The 21,822-nt window shown below is 39.9% G+C and overlaps 1 protein-coding gene across 1 annotated transcript in view; it reads right to left on the bottom strand.

Moving 5' to 3' along the window:
- The window catches only part of tenm1 (teneurin transmembrane protein 1), a gene marked incomplete at both ends in the record, with an annotated part of 226,610 nt that overhangs the window by 154,078 nt on the left and 50,710 nt on the right, over positions 1–21,822 (bottom strand). Inside the window, 2 exons of the mRNA XM_079250462.1 lie at positions 9,899–10,137; positions 17,814–18,057. Coding sequence (XP_079106588.1) covers positions 9,899–10,137; positions 17,814–18,057 — 483 coding nt within the window. The remainder of the gene's footprint in view (positions 1–9,898; positions 10,138–17,813; positions 18,058–21,822) is intronic.

Here is a 21,822-nt window from a genome sequence, read left to right as displayed (position 1 = left end):
CACAAGGATTTCCAAGTAGAAAAAAACTCTCTAAAACGACACGTTTTTCGTCGCCATGGAAACCGAACGGAGAGCATGCTGGAACTCAAACTCAAACATGCGTTTAGGTGATAAAAAAACAGTGCCGTTCACATGTCTGATGAGGATTCAACACTATAACACTGTAGAAAGCTCAGAAAACTCCAAATACCAGAATAGCACCCCTTTGAAAAAAAGTCCTAATGAGATGAGTATATATCTGCACCTTTAGGGTCTATTTAAATGCTTTTACAGTCATAGTAAAGGCAGCACTCGTGCAGTTTGTTAAAATGTGTAAATATAAGTAAATATATGACAGAGGAGGACTAAATAAGTGTCAGATAACAGAAATGAGAGCGTGTAAGGCTCAGGATGAACATGAACATCTTCCATCACATCATAGTAAAAAAACACAAAGATTATCTCAGCCAAAGGGCAACTCTGAACCGAGCTGGAGAGGTTCAGGCAATGTCTCTGAAAAGGCCACTTCGGCATCATCTCTTCTCAAAGACCTTGACATGGAGGACCTTAAACTAAAAAGTTAAACAAAAGTGTATCACGGTACGTTTCCTCTCAGCCCAAAGACAGAATGTGCTCTTCAGCTTCTATTTGCAGTTGCCCAACTTCATCTCCAGGATAGTCAACAACACAGAACACCACAGAACAAGCACTCCATTTCTGATAAGCTTTAATCTGCTTGGTGCTTTGAGACAGACGAGGCCTGCGAGGACGTTTGGAGGAGAAATCCAGATTAAGATGGAGCGACTGCAGAACTCTTACTCAGCTCCAGCCACTAAGCATTTGTTATGCGGTAAGTGCAATAAAGATAATTTGCTTCTATAATAAATGTAGCCGTTAAATATTTCAAATTAATTGATTCATCATGAACGGCATCATTTCTACATGAAAATGAGTTAATTTAATGTCAAATTTGAACTAAATGAGAAATAATTTAGGCGCTTACTGCAGACTACACATGCTGTACATATAAACAACTGAGCTGACGCGCTTAATAATTTGGTGATTCAACGGGAAATAAATGCTGCTGTTCAGTACTTCAATGAAATAGTTCCAAAAGTATAAATGCTAAATATTCGTTCCAGCTTCCAAAATGGTTGTGCAATATCACTTACTCGTGTAAACAAAATGCGTTTGGTGCTTTGGACTATTTGTTGGACAAACTAAGGCGGGGAAGATGTCACCTCAGGCTCTGAAAAACCAAATTAAGGAAGTAATCTGCAGATTTACGGTAAAAGGAGATATTAGCGGTGGCTAATAAACGCTTCTTGTCTTTTCACCTCAGCTGTAGAATGAACTGTGCTTGACCTCTCAGATAGCTGCATAACTTTTAAGGAACATGTGTGCCATCAAAATGTGCGAGTAGAATTACTCAGAAAGAAAACATATGAAAGTAATAAACACAGAGCTACTAATGAGTCTTTTGGATGTTTTGCGGAACTAGTGGGTCGCCCAAAGCAGAAAATACTGTAGAACAGAACCATAAAGTAGAGCTTGGTTTACAGCACACATTGTCTGTGTCTCTGTGTGTGTGTGTGTGTGTGCATATGACGGAAATGTGATTTGGTGCTCATGATTGGATTGCAGGGTGCTGCTGACTTGCTCATTTCCCTTGCGTCAGAAGCTTCTCCCTGTTGCCATAGAGATGATTATAGTTCATAAGTGAAACATCCCACCCTCCCTCCACATATCTGATTGAGCAACCGAGGATGGTAACTGTTTAAAGCAGCAAGACATTCATTAATGCAGAAAGTATTCTAATTAAACTTCAGCAGGATAGTATGTAGGTTAGCGGCTAAACGCGGCTAAAGGAACAAAATGTGTTACAGGTACTGTAGTGATGTCAGCGGCGATATTCCTCGAGATCACAGATGCAATCTTAATCTGTCCTTTACCTCTCCTTCAATGCCCCATTGGTTATCATAAAGCCTGCTCCTCATATCTGATGGCCGTGTTGTGCTTAATAACAAGCTACGACTGCGGGAGGGAGGAGTACTTTGGGGGATAAACAAATTAACAAAGCTATTCACAGCCCCTGCAACACCAGGGGGTGCGGAAGGAGAAGAAAGAGGGCAGTGAAGAAAAAGCAGGACTGCCTTCGATCATCACAACAGTTGGTGGTGGATGTGGGGGGATGCAAAGCTGCAATCACTTAGGCACAACATTATCTCCACTATCAGGCATTGTCCTGTTGGAAACCTTTATATGAGAAGTACTATTCTCACCTCATTATTTGCTGGCTTCCCTTATCCTAAATTAATAAACAACTTCAATAACTTGCACCAAGATCTCAAGAAGTGGTTTCCAAAAGCAAATAGATGTTGAGGATCAGCTTCAGAGTGTGTGACTTCTGGTCACTTTGTGTCGTTACAGGGCGTGCGAGATCCCTTACAAGCTCGCTTACAAGCTGAAACAAGCAGGATTGAGGCGAGCACTGTAAGGTTTTGGCACGGTGTCATGAGAAAAAATGAAAATTCTGCCAAATGTAACAGCTGCGTAAAGATGATTTTTACCAAGAGGCAAAGCGTGGCCAACACTCGGACGTGTTTGGCATGACTGCAAAGAAAAATGTCATTTTTCTTTGAGATTTTTTGCAAATGCCTCGATTCAGTTCGCAGCATTTCAGGTATAAACACTAACAATTCTCAATCTCTAGATGAGAAAAATAAATAAGATGTCTGTTTGCTTTCTTCAGTGAGATGGTCAGAAAATGTAAAACCTAAGACAGTTTTGTGAGAATGATTTTTAACTTCGTTCAAAGGCGCAAATAGAAAAATTGTCTGGTTTTTTTTTTGTTTTTTTTGCTTGACAGGCAACTTAGGTTATTCATTAGTTACCAGAACGGCTTCTGCTGAATGTCTAATGTAGTAAATGACAAACGCTTGGGGTGAAAAGTGAAAAAAGAACATAAAAACTATGTTTTCATTGTTTAGAAATAACAATAAATATGTTCAGCCTACAGCAGCAGCCTACCTCAGGGCAGGGAGACAGTCAAAGGGAGCTCATTATAATTTAAATAAAGGAAAGTTCATTATCATATTCCGAAAACTGAATAAATTAATTCAGTTTTGTATTGCATTATGATAATAAGAATTAATCTTCAATAGGAACTTGATTTAATGAGAGACTGAGCTGAAATCAATAAAATACAGCCATAGTGTGAATGGTGGTATTTTTGATGAAGTCGAAAAAGGGCAACACCATCGGGGCCATTCTTTTCTCCTCTTCCTGTCAGTGGATGTTAATTAATTCATTGAAATTAGTGAATCATTATGTAATGAGAGGACCTAATCATCTGGTGGCCGGTGTCTCAACCTCTCCCCGTAGACAAAGACATTAAGTCCACGACCACTTTCATTTTGCAATTTGAATGTCTTTGATTTACAGGCTGACATATCATCTCTGCTTACATCCCATACATCTCAACATGATTTCCATGGTGACGTCAACATGGAGATCAATCATTGCCAAACAGGAGTGGAGCATGACACCAATTAAAAGGTGATGTCGTCTCCAAGTCATCACTCACACTCCTCGCTAATGCACTAATTACCGGGGCTGGGACATTAATGGAATAGCATGGTTCAGCCTGGGGATTAATCTGCATGGATTCGCCTGCGTGTGTGTGAAGAAGTGTCTGTCTGTGATGTGAGCGTGCTTATATGTGTGTGTGTGATTAATGCAAACCCCAGGCACGACCTTGAACACCACCACAGGAGGGAAATGAAGTGGTTGGGTAGAGGGTTGGGATATGTGCAGTCAGGGCCGTGAAGGGAGGCCGAAGAGCTGCGGTGAAAGGCCCGGTCAAGGTTGACGATGAGCTGGGACTTGGTGCATTTGGACGGGATCAATGAATAAAATTTGGTGTTTGACTTTGACAAACTGCTCGTGATCTTCTAGTCAGCACCAACTCCAGACACAGTCCTGATTTTTAATCTTTTTCAGTCAAGTTTCAGTTATAAAAGCAGGACGTAGAGGTTTGAAAAAATGATGCTTTATCAATAAAAATCAATTAAAAATGTTCAGACCAAAATGTAAAACAATCCTATTTAAAAGCCATGCACTGAAAACATTATTCGATGCCTCAAACAATTATTTCAGGGCTTAAACACAATCCAAGTTCTTTATTTAATTCACATTCACAACAACCATTAAACCTTTTCCCTTGTGAATCTCACGCTCCTGTTGAACTTATTGATTATAAAAGAACTAAAAAGTTGACAAACATGTCATTTTAAAATTACAAACCCTGAAAATGACACAATGATAAAGAAGCTGCAGGGATAATTGTCTGGTGTGACTTCTCACACATTCAGCTGACATTTTAAGCAAAGCAAAGTTTTTCACAACACTTAAATAATCAACAGGAAATTATTCTTAAAAAAAAAAAAAAAAAAAAAAAAAAAACATCTCCTCTGGGGCCTTTGTTCATACATGGATGTATAACCTATAATTCTGCACAAGAGGTCCAGGAGGCAACTGTACAGGATGTGTGAGAATTGCATCCATGACAGGAACATCCGTAGTCACATTGTTGTTAGTTAATCAATCCTAGTTTAGTTTTTTATTCTTATTCCGACTTTTTTTTTTTAACCCTAAACTGTCACCATAAACTGATCTAACAGCTAATCAGCTAATCACATGACAGTAAACAGTGCATTTAGGCATTTAGGTATGCAGGCATTTAAAATAAAAGGCCTTTTTGATGCCAGCGGTCAGGAGAAAATGGGCAGACTGGTTGGAGATGCTAAAAATGCAACAGGAAGTCCAATAAGCACTGATTCCAATCCAACTTATGCAGAATAGCATCTCTGAACAATCAACACATGCATCCTTGAAGTAGATGGGCAACAGCAGCAGGAGACCACATGGGATGCCACTCCTGTCAGCTAAGGACAGGAAACGGAAGCTATGGTTTACGAAGAGAAGTTGCATCCATGCCACAAAGACCTAAGGCAGCTCTGAAGGGAAATACAGGGTCCAAACTAGGCTAGGAATACCTGATAAAATGGCTGGTGGTGAGCATTGCCCTGACTGCAAGTTCTTGGACAAGCGTCTGAATGCCATGTTGCTTCAGATGCATTCACTGGTGCGCATGTGATAGATAAATACCATTGCACTGGCTGTACAAGTGTATGTAGAACATAGACCCATTTATGTGTTACCGGTACTCTAAACATGAATATAAAACCGTTTGCCCACTCTCCTGCGTCCTGTAACTTGTAGTAATTTGGTCCATTTTCAGGGCTCTTGCTGCTCACGTCCACCAGTCCAGCAAACGGAGCAGTTTAACTGCAGTGTTGAACGGTTTAGCTGACATGCAGCCAGTGAAAAAACTGAGCCTCTTTACTACCGCTGGATGGTGATAAAGTATACTACTGGATCGCTGGAAACCCAGTGGTAATAGGTAGGTTAAAGAGGAAGATGAAGCTGGGATGTATTTATTGGCCACACAGACCACCATCATCGGCTGCGCTAGTTCCTTCTATGTCTTTCTGAGAATGGACATTATTGTGATCTCCAACTGTCACCAAGTTTGCTTTTGTCTGAAACTGACGTTGGAAATCAGAGGTCAACTCTGACATCTGCCATCTGGTGGATGTTCGGCTTAACAACCACAACATTAAGGACACTTGGCAGAATGAAACCAGAGGCATTTAAAACAGATGCATTTCTTTTTATATATAAGCATCTTTATGTACATAAAGGGTACATAAATTTTCCTCAATAAGCGCGTTAAGTGGTGAATGCGTGACAAGTATAACATAAATGTGGTCCATTCACAATTAATAAATACATTCTCATACTGGTCTTGAATGCATGGCTGATGAGGAACTTTAATGATTGTGGATCTTTTGGGCTGTGCTTGGTGATGTCTGAAGTCCCAGCAGACAAATTTGTGAACTTGTATCTGCTCCACATTTACATTCCTACCTTTCACTCTGACTGCAGCTGCATGTGAGTCCAACACCAAAATGGATATATGGGGAGTTTTGCCAAAGATTAAGGTATACTATAACCACTAACACAAGCTAGTTATGGTTAACCCTATTTCATAAATAGTGTTAGAAATAAAACACTTTAGTTAAAATCTTTGCAGTGTTTGGTGATTCTATATTAACACTAATGGCATTTTCACATCAGCCTTTTAGATCTGAATCCGAGTCCATTTGCTTGGAAAGTTCGCTTTGTTTGGGTTAATGTGAATGCACCAAACAAATTCTGATCTGGATCAAAGAAAAACAGACCCGGTCCGTTTCAAACAGACAAAAACAGGAAGAGGACACAAAAAAGTGCCTTACTGCATTTGGCATCGTATTGCATTGTGGGTAAATAGATAGTGATGGTATTAAGGGTCCTCTGCCTCGTCTGTTGTTCATACTGCGTCCAATGATGCAATGTATTTCTGCAGTATACTTTTGCATAAGACAAAAAAAAAAAAAACAAAAAAAAAAAACTAACAAAAAAAAACAACAACTAAACAGCAATAGTTTCGTCTCCATGTTTAGTTTCCAAGTGGAGAAAATTGGAGTTTTCTTCTTCATGCTGGTCTTGTCCTCTCTTTTGCTACATACTAGTGCAGCGCCACCTTTGGTGAGAATGGAGATATGTTATTGTAAAGGTTTGGCTTTCTTGATCAAAGTGAAGCGTAAACGCAGTTTCAATCTGGATGGATACCCCCCCTCCCTCCAACTGAGTCAAGTCCCCAATCGGACCAAGTCTAGCGGACTATCCTGATGTGAATGCATCCTCAGAGTGAGTTTGAGGGATCCTGCTAGGATAAAGCAGATATGGAAAATGGATAGATTACCAGACCTGAAGTTATCGGATAGATCAGCAAATTATTCTGATCTGTTGAAAAGATTGTTCCTAGAACAACCAAATGGTAGCATGAGGTCACTTCCCCCATGTCCCACACAGCTTGTATCCAAATTAATATTACAGTACCTGAAGATAAGTAAAATAACCTTGAATGTTGCTTTAAACCCCTAACAGTCATTAATTCACCACTGGCTTAAAGGTGCAACTTTATATTTCATTTACTGAGGGCTATGTCCCCCCCATCTTTAAATTCTATAGACTTCCCTGTCAGGAGGATTCAAACACATGGACTCACTTTCTTGCAAGTCACTTTTATTGCATAGACAGAAATGTATGAAACATTTCAGCTGTATGAGAGACTGTTTGCAGTATAGTTTGTATTGTTTTTAAGGCTAGTAGCACAGCCATACCAGCAGACCTAGAGTGATCCATGCACAGAACAGAAAACAGTGGATCTAATTATGATAGACTTTATTTTTGAATCCAAACCATTAAAATATGCATGGACTGCTTCTTTCTGCTTGACTATTAATAATTAAAAACTCTGTTTCTGTCTGTGTGTTGCTTTTCTGAACTACATCTAGTATTGGTTTTATCCATAGTAGTACATTATATTCTATAGGGTCCTCTATTTTCAGAGGAACAAAAGTTTATGTTTAGGCTTTAGTTTCTTTTGGCCCTGAATATAGATGCAATATATTTTTAAAAAAATCATTATAAACTGCAACAATGACATTTTTTCATGTTTGATTTCTACAAATCAAAGTGACAAGGTTCAGTAATAAGATCTTTCCCTGAAACCAATGGAAAATAAAATTGAATTATGTATTGAATAAATTAAAAGAAAATATAAAAACAGTAAAAGGGGTGAGGTCATAAGCTGGAACACACCTGGATTGATTAAAATAAAAACACCATGCAGTAAAATGATAAGTGGAATGAGATGACTGGTAGAGGAGTCTGTGCATATTTGTGTGTGTGAAAGAGAGAAAAAAACATTGACTAAGCCACTGCATGTGTGCTTTCAGCACTGAATAATTACCAGTTTTGTGTTGTTTGGTGTACAACAGCTTATTTGCAATTGAAAGTATTGTACAGGGGGGTCACATTTAGAATACAGTACAGCTTCGGAGTAAGAATGTACAAATTTCAGCAGTCCTACTTGGCTCACTTATCGACTTTTTCTTCTTTTTTTGTATTTTTTCCACTCTGATACCTGCAGTAGCCTGTTCATTGAAAACCCTGTTGGAGTTTGTTCATTATGTTTAATTGAAATTTGCTTAAAGGCAGCCTCCTGAAAAGCCCCCAAAGCTCTTCAACCAGTGTTTTCATTAATTGATTCATTCATTTTCTTTTCTGTTTTATCCTGTTCAAGGTTGTGGGGTGATCAGAGCCTTCTCAAGCTACTGCTAGGCGAGAGTCAGCGTCCATCGTGGACACGTTGCGAGTCCACCACAAAGAAAATAAACAGCTATGCACGGTCACATTCACTCTTCCTGTCAGTATAAAATCATACAGCATGAAGTAGCTATTAAATAGCAAGTAAACATGCATGCACATATACCTGGACTTGTGACTAATTTTATATGAAATGGGAAAATAAACCACACAGGGTACTACACTCGTCTGAATGGCTTATGTGAGATAAAAAAAAATTCACATCATATCAGTTCCTGAAACCTATACTACTGGAACATCACAGCACATTTAAACCTAGCTACCTGAAGTAGGTCAGATGAAATGTTCATCTGACTTTGTTTCATGTGGGTATTTGCCAAGAATGTATGTAGAAGTGTTTATTTTTAATTATCGAAGAGCTTAGGTAGAGGTCAGGCATGTTGACAAAGGCATGTTTGGTGAAAGTACACATACACTGACTGCTCAAGTGACATCTTGTAAGTTCTGTTTCTGAAACAAGTTAACTAAAACACAACTGCTTGTCACTCGACAGTATGACTTACTCCAGCATAATGCATTTCTGCCTCTCAGTCTTAATAATACATAATCATGATGTAGCCTTTGTAATCTACTGCATATCTTATGACATAGTGCTCTGTGAATACTTCCTGTGACCTTGTGCCATAAATTTGATAGTAAAAGCACAGTTGACTGGTTGCATTCACAGTTATGGACTTATTACATAACTTTCTGACCTTAAAACTCTGTTTTCTGGGCTTGTTTGATGGTACTGTGACATCTGTTATATGCATTTCTGGAGATGTTGCTGCTCTGTAGCACCCCCAAGGCGGAGAAACTGCACTGACCTTTGTTTCCAGGACGCCACATGATGTGACAGCAGAGTTTTGCTTTATGCAAGGCATCACACGCTAGCAATCAGACATAAACAGACCATGGCTGATTGAGCCAAGAAATGTAAGACAAAAGTAAAGATAAAACTGTATTTTATAGGCTGGAGACATCTTTATATGCACATATGTATGTATGTATGTTTTTATTTTTTTGCATTGTAATGTACTGTGTATATTTACTGATCTGTGTTAAGTGTAAAAGCCCAACTAGTAAAGGGCCTTGATAATTAGCCTTGACTAAAATGCTGTAGTATGTGACATCATTCATGAAACATACTTGTTCCTATAAAATAAAAACATATATACATTACATGTAGGATGTAAAATTGATCCTGAATTAGCTGCTGAAAGGGAGCATTGAAAAACCCTGGAAAGTTCTGAAGTGCATCTTAAAAAAAAAAAACACAACAGTCACACTTCTTATCTTTTGAAAGTTGCAGCATTTTAAATTGTTTTCTCAAACACAGAACACACAAACAAATTCAAAATTTTACTTACATTTGAATTTACCTTAAAAGAAAGGGACAAAACCTGCTATCATTGGACAGTTACTTTGAGATTCACAGATTAACTTCTATTGTAAACTGTGACAGGAAGTTAAAGAATCCAACCCACGCAGGAAAACACACAAACTCCACTGAAAAAGACCCCAGCTGAGGTGTGAAGCAGAAACTTTCTTGCCGTGAGGTATTGGTACAAACCATTACAATAAAATTAGAGTAATAACTCACCAATGACATATGTGAGCAGCAGGGCCAGCGTGAGAGTGAGAAGCGATGCAGACAAGGCTGTGCACTTCCAGTTGCAGCAGCGGTGAGGCTTGTTGAAGGTAAACAGTGGTCTGGTCACACTGCTGCGAGGGAGTGGTCGCGGTGGAGGTGAGTACACCGTCCCAGAGGTCAGCGGGTACCCCTGTCCCGCCCCTGACAGCAGAGCCGATGAACCAGACCCCTGCTTGAACAGGAAGTGTCTGTAGAAGGAGAAACACACAGAAAATGTCAGTCTAACTTCAAACTGGTTGTTTGCTCAGAACTATTTAGCTACTGTTGCTATGCCTGTCAGAAAACACATTAAAGTGGCACCGCTGGTTGTAAAAAAGAAACGAAACAAAAATATTTGAAGTAAAAAAAAAACAGCTTTTTTTTTTTCCTGCCAATTTGCAAAGCTAATGTTAGCCAATTAAGCTAGCATAAACTTTTAGGTTGACTGAGAAACAAGTTGTTTATTTCATGCTTTCAGCTAACTCAAAGCTACAATCCTGTAAATAAGGACCTAAATATGTACCTAATGGCTACGAAGACAATATCCTTAGTATCGACAGAAACACAGGAAATTCAAGTTGTTATGCAAAACTCTGAAATATTCGTTGTGTGTCCTGGGCACGAACTAGGACTTGTTCATTTCACAGCAAGATTCTGCAATATTTGATTGAGTTTTGTGTAACTTATTGGAGATGATGAGCAGAGGGAAAGGAACAGACTGTAACATTTCTGTACAGTTCTGGAAAACTTTTATTAAAATTGTGAAACAGGGCATTGGTAGAATCCTTGCTGCCTGCGCCCTCTCAGCTTATTAACACCCCCCCTGACCTTAGGACGAGCTCTGCTTACTGTTAGCAACGCAGCAGCTAGTCCAACATGCCCCTGGTTTACATGTGGCAAACAAATACCACTCTTTAATCCATTCCTTTCACTATCTTTTGTCCATTTTCTTGTTGGTAAGAAGACAGGACCCTCCAAATCTTTAAAATCTAGATCATTTCTACTTGAGCAATGTGCAAATCAGTGGAAAGCTCCGATGCATCTAGCTGCAGCGAGGTGACTGCTGTTTGAGGGAGATGTTCAGCAAACTGTCAATTAATTACTGTTCTAATGTCATGAAGAAGGAGGCATTCTGCATTCTGTGTTCCACAAACTACCTATAACCCCTGGGACCAGTGTTTCTGTCGCTCTAAAGTAGATTTACTATGATGTGAGAAGCAGTCAGAGTTACTGTGCAGGCCAATCTAGGACAGTGGTTCAATGCTTCGCAAATTACCTCAGCACAACAGGATTTTTCGGATTTTTTTTCTCGCTATCTAGTGTCTTATTCTGCTTCTATTTATGCAAATTTGGACTCAGTGGAATTCAGATTCGCTCTGAGGTATGCCTGGCTGAAACTCATTTACAGTAAGGGCCCCAAAGGTGGGAAATTTTAGAAAGACCCCTGCTATTTTTTTAAATATGCAGTCTCAGGTTCATGTATCACACGCAGGACAGGCTGTTCTGCAGTGCCACTGCACATAGATCTGGTGCTGCTACGGCTCACCTGTCAAATCAGCCCATACTAATGTCTAGATTTATGTAATACAGATGAACTGTTAATATCCCACATGTTGGGCTGCATTTGTGTGCTCTTCAACTTACAAGTATCACATCATCAAAAATGTATACTGGATGTTAAAATCAAGAAAGGAAAGTAGTCCACGAACATCCCCGAGCCCCAGGATTCGCGTTTTCAATTTAGATCATGCGGCACAATAAATTCTGGGAGATGAGTGAGATGTGTGGCGAGTGTAAAACACACACGTTATTTGGAGCTTGTGTTCTCTAACCAGTTAAACTTTGGTAAAGAGTCTTGGTCTACATTTCACATGAGAAATAGATTTGTGAAACAGTGTGGATATGGTGTGTAACAATACTGAACCACCATCTGTCATCCAGTCCAAGTACTTCATCAGAGAAGAACTTTAAATTGGAGCAAAGTCTTCTCTCTGGTGCCATGTTCGCATAATGCAAAGCAGCTCTGATATGATTGAAATAGCAGTGGCACCCATGGATCAGTGACTTACCACTTCCTTTTATGACACATCAAAGCAACTACTTAAGTTATATGGCTTTATTAGTTAAATGAAGATGAGGTTCATTTTCATTATGAAGCGTGTTAGATGGCAACGGAAGATAAGGACCCAAGCTGAAGGGCAATTAATCTAGGTAGCATTTCATCTGCATTGTGTTTGGATAATGGAGGGCAAAGGTTGGATAGTGTTCGATGTGGAGGAAGAAGTATGGGGGCCACAGTAGGAAATTATGCAATTTGGAAAAGTGGATCTGGGCAGGGAAGAAAAGCAGCTCCAGCTTGTTCTGGCCACATCAATTTTCATGAAAAATGAACAAACACGGCTATGGGTGAAAACCGAAGGATGTCTGCATTGCAGAAAACTGCTAGAACAATCTTGTTTGTTTGTTTTTTATGTTTCTTTTTGTGTGCGATATGAGGTTTCCAAACAAACAAAACACACACACAAAAAATTGAATTTGTAATTCAACAAAAGCATCATTGCCCCAAGTTACCGCATGCCCTCCAATACGGGCTTTGAATGGGGTTTATGTGTTGGCAGTGGAAGGTGTGAGGATGCAGGTTGGTGGTCTCTGAAAGGCCCTCAGAGAAGAGGCCATTACAGCCAGGCCCGACTGCAGCCTGACAGCATCACCGGACACCAGCATGCGCTCACCCCCAGCCGAGTCCATTTGTCCTAATACGTAGCAAAACTACATACATCTCATCGAGTCATCATCAGCCTTAGAGGCACATTTTACTACAAACGCCAGCAGGGTGGGAATTTCGCGATGCATGTCTGACTTGTTTTATGTAGTCTGTAAATAAATCTTTTCAAACATGATTTGCATGTGAAACTTTTCATTCAGAAACTTTAAACAATAAAGAAGGGGGTGAACTGATAGACTTATTAGGGGTAAGACAGCTTTCCTTTCTATTTGTTTTCTTGTTTTTATTTCCTTGTTCACTTAAATTCTCTGCATTCAACTTGCCAGTCATCTTGAGCCTATTTCTTCTTTGTCTGGCTTGTTCCCTTTGACTCTTTAATGTGGCCCTGTGGCTAGGACAGATAACATCCATCCTTCACTGTCTGCCTCCTGTCCTCTCTCCATCCACCCGTTCAGCAGCTGCTGAAGGCTGCGAGTCAGATGGGGGACACAGGAGGCTGCACATGGAGCCGCCGCACACCTAAGGGTCAATGATAGTTCATCTCTGAAAGGCCAGAGATAAACTCAGGAAACACACAAAAACACACACACACATATAAATATATAAAGGGAAAGCTTTGCTCAAAGATGACTGCACAAGACAAACGCCAACAAAATCCATGTAACATGCAGCATTTTTCTGTTTTGAGGCCAGTACACAGGTCAGGTCCATCATGGTTCTTTTATTGCTCTGTTAAAGGTGGAACAGAGGAAAATGGGGGCTCAGAATGCAGCTGAAGAAATTGCATTTGTCAACGCATGTGGAACACTATTCTTCTTGTGTGGCGCTTTTAAAACGGCTTCATTGTTCTCCCCGGCTCCCTGTCTTTGATCTTTTCAGACAATATCTAGGGGCGATGCCCAGGAAACTCTGAATTCTTATCAGAGGGCAGATTTCCCCCGAGACGGGAAGAAAATGAGAGTTCCCGCTCTCCGGGAGGTCGGAGTCTATAGGCCCAGGGGCTGTCTCTACCTGGATAAGTGCAAATGGCTCTGTGCAAGCGTAGGCGGAGGCCGTTGCTTACAGCTACACAAAGACAAATAATGTGTGTGCGTGTATTTGTGGCTCTCTATGCGCAGGTGTGCGTGCATGCTGCATCATTCAAGGAGTCTCACTTCTGAGCCATAGGAGGAAGTGTAGAAGGCAGGGCACAAGTCAATTTATTACAGTCTCAACATTTGTTATGCCTCTTAACACACCCAGTGTGAGGCCCAGTCAGATATATTGAATATCCATATCTGCGTCCGTCCACTCACACGAGCCAGTCTCTCCAGAAACATAACGGATGTGCAGCTGAAAAAGGAAATCCATGCACACTTCAAACAATCTTAATCTCGGCTGACTCAACATCGATACATTTCAATATGGATTCATCAAATATGCATTGAGGAAAATGGAAGTATACTTGACAACAAGAGACGTTATCCATTTTTCTTGCCATTTTTATTAAGGTCGTAGCATCACTTATAATTCTGTTAGCATAAGCCTCCATGTCAGGTTTGTAAATACTTGATAAATCTTTAATCTCATGCCTGAGATTGAGCTGATAAGAATGCAAGGGCGAGAGCAGAAATATGAAATCATTAGATTAGCAGCGTATCTGAGAATGTGAAAAAGAGACGAGGGTCCTTGAATACTAAATCCAGCCCAAAACAGTTAAGCAGCGAAGACTTCGTCAAAAGCGAGATAGAAAAGAGCCAATAATATCTGAATTATGTTATGAAGGGACACTATTCTATTGACTATGAATATGATTACATTTTATGGTTCAGAACTAATAGCACACTATCAAATGAAACTTATTTGACTATAAAGTCCCAAATGCAAAAATGTATTCGGAGAAAAAAAGCCACCATCCGATATACTGAGCCACTGCGGAAATGATGTTTTATAATCACATCTCTCTTTGGGAGAAAGTTCTTTTCACTCGGTTTAAACTGGGGGAAAAAAAAAAAAAAGAATTTTGTTTAAGGTGAATTTTCATTTAAGCAAACACACACACACACACAGAAACACACACAAGTATTGTAATTGCAATACAGTCCTGACAAGTCTCTCTCATTGATGCTCATGTCTGGACGGTGATTAATTTAAATTGTCACTGAATCTAATTTTATTCTTCCTTTCCTTTAAATGAGGTAAGATCTAATTATGACCTAATGCATAACTTATTAAAACCTTTTCTTCTGGTGTGGCAGCCTGCCAATCTCACTCTCGCTCATAATACAGGAATTCAGTAACCGCACTGAGCTCTCATTAAACATGCAAACATATTCTTTTGCACCTTGCTGCTTCCTCTCAAAAGCAGCCTCACAAATGAGGGCCTCCAAAATAATTCTCTGATCAGTTATTCCTTCTGCTGGGAGCGAATGCTTAATTCTGTTTGATGGGACAAAATTCGAACGGCATGTCTTTGAGCGTTGGGGGGAATTTCTCGGGTACAAAAATTGTTTTGAATAGTTTTAACTCAGAGGTAGGAGAGGTGTCCTGGTGAATAAGGGGTAAAAGAAAGACAACGATCCTAAAAAAGAAAGCTTCAGTTGTGTTCCAAACACAAGCCAACATGCTTGTCAGATTGCAGAGATACGTCTAGATGACAGACGGTGAAATGTGAATCTCAAGCACAGACATATTTTAATCTACTGATCCTCATTTGCGACATTAGTGGAATGTCTTTCATCAAGTGATATGATGTTAAAAGGAGAGCTGCTTTCCTCATAGAAGTTTACATTTCAAAGATTAAATCCACCCTTTTTTATACTGAAAGCTTTGGAGACTGAAGCTTTCCATCCAGAAATAACCACAGTACAGATGTGTGTATGTAGGCGTTGAAGGAACCCATGAGAACACAGCAGTATTTATGACTTTTCTGGATGCATCAAAAGCCTTTTGATGAGAGTTGATGTTTGTAAATTGTTTACTAAAATGCAAACACGAGCGTTTGTACTTTTCGCATCAGATTCATGTGTCGGTGTCTGCATCAAACCCGGGGTGTGTCCACACCTTTTCTAGTTAATGGAGGATGTTTGTAGGAAGCTAAATGCCTGAAGGATTTTCTCTAAGATGAGAAATGATCATAATAATAATCTGATGATTAAGATGTGATGACTTGGTCAGTCTGTTTGCCTGAAATGCTGGTTGACAACAATTGCTCAGACTTTGCAGGTTATGCTTTGCATTTTAACAAGAATTTTAATCTAAAAACCTCCTGCTGTGATTGTTGGGACTATAAAAGACCAGACTCTTACATTTCCATCATATTATTCAGTATATATAATGTGAGACATAAATAGTAAGAAAATATTTGGGGTTATATCAGGGATGATTTATATGACGATGGTGATTTTATCTTCCAACAGCATCTGTTAGTGATGCAAATTTTGTATGTTTACAATTGATGTTTAAATGGGCTTTTATAGAGTTTTTTTTTGTTCAACCTACTTGCAGCGCAGTCAGAATAAAGCTGCGAATAAAAATGCTAGTAGTTTTCAGTAGGCATGTTCGATGTTGTCTTTTCATTCGATACCCAACATACTCATTTTGTCCAACTCTTAATTTTCAAAATGGATGTCAATCGATACTGATCATTTTGGAGCGAGTTGTGCCAGACAAACAAAAATATCTGGAAAACTATAGATTTTTTCATTTAAAGTAAGAGGAGACTTAGCTGAAGAGTTTGACATATGATATGTGGATGTTGTGTTGTTAAAAAAGTAAAAACTGATACTGAAATGATCCAATGTAGCATTTTAATGTTGATATCAGTTGATAATCTCAGTATTCACTCTAGTCTTTAGTCTGGTGATATGTGTTCAACCCTTCACTAGATGTCCAGCACCCCTGAACAATGTCACGTGTACTGTCATCTAATTCTCAGGTATTACATAACTCTGTTCTAAATTGTGAACAATAGTTCATCTTTAAGGCAATGTTGAAAACTTTTCCAGGCATTTCCATTCTGTCTAGAAGGTTTACAATCCAGCCACAAAATGTAGTGTTTATGCAGAGACTCTATATGGGAAATCCACAATGAATGGTCTATGATAACACCATTATTTATCACATTTTTATAATAATAAAAAAAAAAAATCACTGTCCCTTAGAAACATCTTTGTTGTCCTAGAAATTAGGATGAAGCCTCCTCCTCCTGTCAAACTTGCAACCAATTAGAAAAGCTTTATTGACGATGAGATCCAATCAAAAGCAGTCAAGAAGGTTAAATATTGGTCTGAAAAGAGCAAACATAATGGCTCTGTATGGCTGGAGTAAAGCTGAGGAGGTGGATTTGGTTTTGTGAGGATAGTAGGCAAGGCAAGGTGAGTTTATTTGTGGAGCACAACGCAACAACAGGGTGATTCAAAGTGCTTCACAGAGAAAACAAAACATAAAAACTATAAAATGAAGATCAATTCCAGCTTAAAAGAGTGAGGCAGATTTGGACTTAAAACAAACTTAAAATACCTATAAATAAAAACGATTGAAATGCAGCTGAGAAGGAAAATAGAAGCATAAATCATTTTTAAAAAGCACAAAGCACCTGGAAGAAAAAGGGTAAATATATTGTGAGTAATAAATTATGTTTTTTTAAGCTTATATAGTGCTATATCTACAATTTTTATATAATTTTTACTTCATAATGTGACAACTAAGGCTTTAAAAAAAACGTCTGTAAGTCGACTGGTTAAAGGAATGAGAACAACTGAAATGGCTTGGAGTTTTAAGGGTGGATCATGCATCATGGAGGATTGTATTTCTGTTTTCCAAGGTGAACATAAACTAAACATCTGTGACAATTCTCCCTACTTTTCATGTCATATTAAGAAACTTTAAATAGAAACGCATGTGTCAATTGCTTCAATCTGAAACTGCAGTGATAACAGTCTGAACCGATCTCGCTTTAAATGGTGCCGTTTAGTTTTCTTGTTTTGCACCAGAACAGGCATTTGAATGAACTACAAGTCTGTAGCTTTGATAATTATTTTTTCCTTGTTATTTTATTGTTTTGGTTTAGTTTTTATTTTCTCCATATGGACCTCTGGGCCTGATGTGAAGCTTTATATGACATTTCAAACTCCATTAATCTGACTCACCCCACACAATTAACCTTTGCTAATTTGTTACCTGGTCTCTAGGGGGATGTTGCTGTTGAGCACCCAGCTGTTGTGAAGCTGCGCCGGGTCCGTGCTGGAGCCGGTGTCCGCCCCCTGGCCTCCCTGACTGGTTTGGCACCTCGTAGGCATGGTCTTCCTCTGCAGGCTGACCTGAGTGTATGGTGCCGGTCGGGCACAAGTGCAGGCGTGGGGTGGCGGCGGCGGTGGGGGCAACGGGCGAAACGTGAACTGGCCACCTGGACTGCTGGGCAGCTCTGCGCAGAGACACAAAGAAAAGCAGGGGAGGAGGAACGCGGGGGGGGGGGGGGGGGGGGATAAACACGGGTTTATTAGGAGCACAGTGTCATAAATTACAAATAAAAGTGGCATGTTAGTTGACAGTTTATTGTTATTACTCTGATTGAGGGACATAAATCAGCATGAAACTGTCCCTGTCCGGCGCTTTCCCTTCCTACCTGCTTTGATACACTTCCAGCTACCCTATAAATAGGTTCTTGGCTGGCTGCTACGGTGAGCAGTCTTTAAAGAGCTAACAGCTCTGGCTTAATCTGCAGCCGCCAGCCCAAACTACCCATGTGATGTTTATTATGAGATCTCGACGGAATGAGCTAGCCAGCTGTAACTCTCTCACACCGGTAACCTGAGGGTCTAGTGAGAGCTCTCGCAGTCCATCATTTATCATTCTCTTTCGCTGTAACTCTCTCTCCGAGGCTCTTCCTGCTGTCTCTCGCCTCTCAGCCTGCGTCTAAGACCGAGAACAGACTAATTACAGTTTTTCTCAATGCAATATGTGTGCGTGTGTTTGGCTAGTGTTTGAACAGAGCTGCAGAAAAGGCTAGTTTGCATCCTTTTTCTGTCTGCGCACACACCCATGTGGAGAAGTTTCAGACTTGTGTGCATGAGTTGGGACATTAGTTATCACTGTTTAGGACGACAGCTCATGCCATATGGTTGCAGTATGGTTCTGCGAACAAGGCAAATCCCTCATCCCGAAAGATCAACTCTGTCCAGCTGTATTGACGATGAATAAAACATTAGCCTCGAACCAGAGGGTAAAGAGTGTGTCTACCAGAATCTGGTAGAAATACTCATGGCCCCTCAGTACTATTTGCTGCCAAAATGTCAGCAATAATTTAGTGTCTGCAAATGTAGCCTACCTTGGAGATTACCACAGTCTTTCCAATTCAAGTGTAAGTATTACACAGATAACACAAGAAGACAGATTGTATGACTCTTTCCAGATAAAACTGAGAAAAGTAAATGAATAATCTTGTTCCAGTCTCTCCTGCCAACACAAATTACACGGGAGTATTACCATTATGTTTGAACCAGAGGCAACATCTTTCCCGAACACTGCAGAGAACCATTAATGGAACATTTTATCCTCAATACTTCTGCAACACGGAATCCTCGGACAGTAAGTGACATCGTATTGTTGATCCCTTTAAATTAATTGTGGAAGTTTCACAGGTATGCAAAGTGGAATTCCCAATTTCTCACTGACTCACAGCACATCAGGGTTTTATGACTATCAGTTGTTAGAATTTCACATTTACAAGATGGATATTGTAGCAGATATGCAGAGATGCTGTAGAAAGGACAGAATCAGTTCTGTAAACGCTCCATAAACATTTCCTCCCAACATTCCCACGACGGCCCAGCTTTAAATTGGTATCTTGAAGATTGTAATAGAAGCTGTAAGAGCTACATCTGCTCTGCTTGGAGTGCGCATACATACATATGTTGAAATGCAATATATACGCTTGCATATTCGACGTGAGAATTTCGAATATGATGCAAATGATATTTGAGAAAAAGTGTTTTTCATCATCAAACATGCATTGCCGGTAATGGATTTGCCGTTTCCGTTCCTCTACCGTTCTGATACTGTTTATTCCATGCAAAGAATTCCACTGAACTCTGTCATTTTCCTGCTTTTTCTTCTCACACTGATGCACGGTTTGTATACTCACGTGAAATGAACATATGCTTTGTGTTTTACGAGTGTTCTCAATCCTTAGATGTTTTTTTTTTTTTCTTTCAATTTTTACCTTGAAGACTTATCCGTTCAAATCAAAGAACTAATTTTCTCCCTGGAAACTATATAATGTTGTGCTGTTTGTTTTCAGCAGCTGTTCAAACTGACACAATGGATGTGGTGAAGAAGAGCGCGTGTCATCTGCTGGAGGTGCTGTTTTGTATAAACTAATGGATGTGGAAAATTGAGGTTATTTTTGTCTCCACCACCTCTGAGTATTAAAAATTACACACTGAGAGAAAACTGAGGGAACATTTTTAAAGCACTACTGCGTAGTGTGTCACTGTAATCCACCAGGAGCTTTAAAGTGGTGCTTCAGTTTTTAGCAGTCTGATTCATCAGTAACTGGAAGTCCTTTGAGTCCAGACAGAAACCCCTTACTTTCACAGTTTTTTTTTTTTCCTATATACAAGAGGTACATTTTTTAGCACCATTTTTTCTTTCATTTTCTTTCTTTTAAAAAGAAAATAAAAAGAAGGAAAAAAGATTTCCGCAATGTAATATTTTTAGGTCTAGCCCTTTCGTTCTGCAACTTGCACTCCGATTGTGTTCAAAATGCTGAAACAGTTGTAAAGTTATAAATGATTGTTTGGTTTATAAGATATTTAATCAGACATATTTCATATCAGACAGGTTGAAGAATGTAAGGCTGTGAACAGGGTCAGCAACCAAATATACATTACACACTTACAGGACAAAAAAGAAAGAAAAATCAATAAAATTTGAAATTCTGTGCTCTTCAGATTCTTCTTCAGACCACTTTAAAAAAAGGAGCAATTTTCCTGTACATGGCACAGGATGCAGAACGTCTGCTTCCCCTGATTCAGGCTGTTATGATGAGATTTTGCCTTGTGCTGTTTGCATGTCTGTTCAGATGAAAACTAATATGTTAAAAATTGATGTTACCTTGCAGGACACAGGTTTTCAGAACTATTGTGAGACTGAAAGGAATGCTATCTGGGGTTTGCAGGGCTATCTGTATTTTAACACTTCTGTTCAGAACCAATGTGTTAAAACACAAAAGTCACACAAGGGCAAAAAGTAAGAGATCATGACAGTGGTGAACCAGATATCCCTGCATCCAGTGAAGGTAGATGTACTGTGTCTGTCAAAATGGTGTGGCACTGAAGAGGGTCAAAAAAAGGTTTCAGGTGGTTGTATAATCAAAAGTATATTTTCAAAATTTTGACAAATACAGTTCCAGTTTGCAGGTTTTCCACTGAATTGTGTTCAGCATATAAACCATATTTCTCAAAAAAAATTCTTCCATGTGATGAGATTTTATCCCGGGAAGCCAGGTAGCCAGGTAGGTTGGTGATCAGGTAGCATGGTAGCCGGGTAGCCTGGTAGTCTGGTAGCTTGGAAGCCTGGTAGCCTAGTAGCCAGGTATCCATGTTACTAGGTAGCCTGGTAGCCAAATAGCCAGGTTACCAGGTAGCTAGTTTGTCAGGTAGCCAGGTTACCAGGTAGCCAAGTTGCCAGGTAGCCAGATTACCAGGTAGCTAGTTTGTCAGGTAGACAGGTAGCCAGGTTACCAGGTAGCTAGTTTGTCAGGTAGCCAGGTTACCAGGTAGCCAAGTTACCAGGTAGCCAGGTTACCAGGTAGCTAGTTTGCCAGGTAGACAGGTAGTGTGGTAGCTTCATAGTCAGGTATACTGGTGGTCAGTTAGCATGGTAACCAGGTAGCCTGGTAGTCTGGTAGCTTGGAAGCCTGGTAGCCTAGTAGCCAGGTATCCCTGTTACTAGGTAGCCTGGTAGTCAGATAGCCAGGTTACCAGGTAGCTAGTTTGTCAGGTAGCCAGGTTACCAGGTAGCCAAGTTGCCAGGTAGCCTGGTATCCAGGTTACCAGGTTGCTAGTCTGTCAGGTTGCCAGGTAGCCAGGTTGCCAGGTAGCCAGTTGCCAGGTAGCCTGGTAGCCAGGTTACCAGGTAGCTAGTTTGTCAGGTAGCCAGGTAGCTAGGTTACCAGGTAGCCAAGTTG

The sequence above is a fragment of the Telmatherina bonti genome (genome assembly GCF_933228915.1).
Source record: "Telmatherina bonti genome assembly, chromosome: 12".
Lineage (NCBI taxonomy): Eukaryota > Metazoa > Chordata > Actinopteri > Atheriniformes > Telmatherinidae > Telmatherina > Telmatherina bonti.
This window is presented reverse-complemented; position numbering and strand designations above follow the sequence as displayed.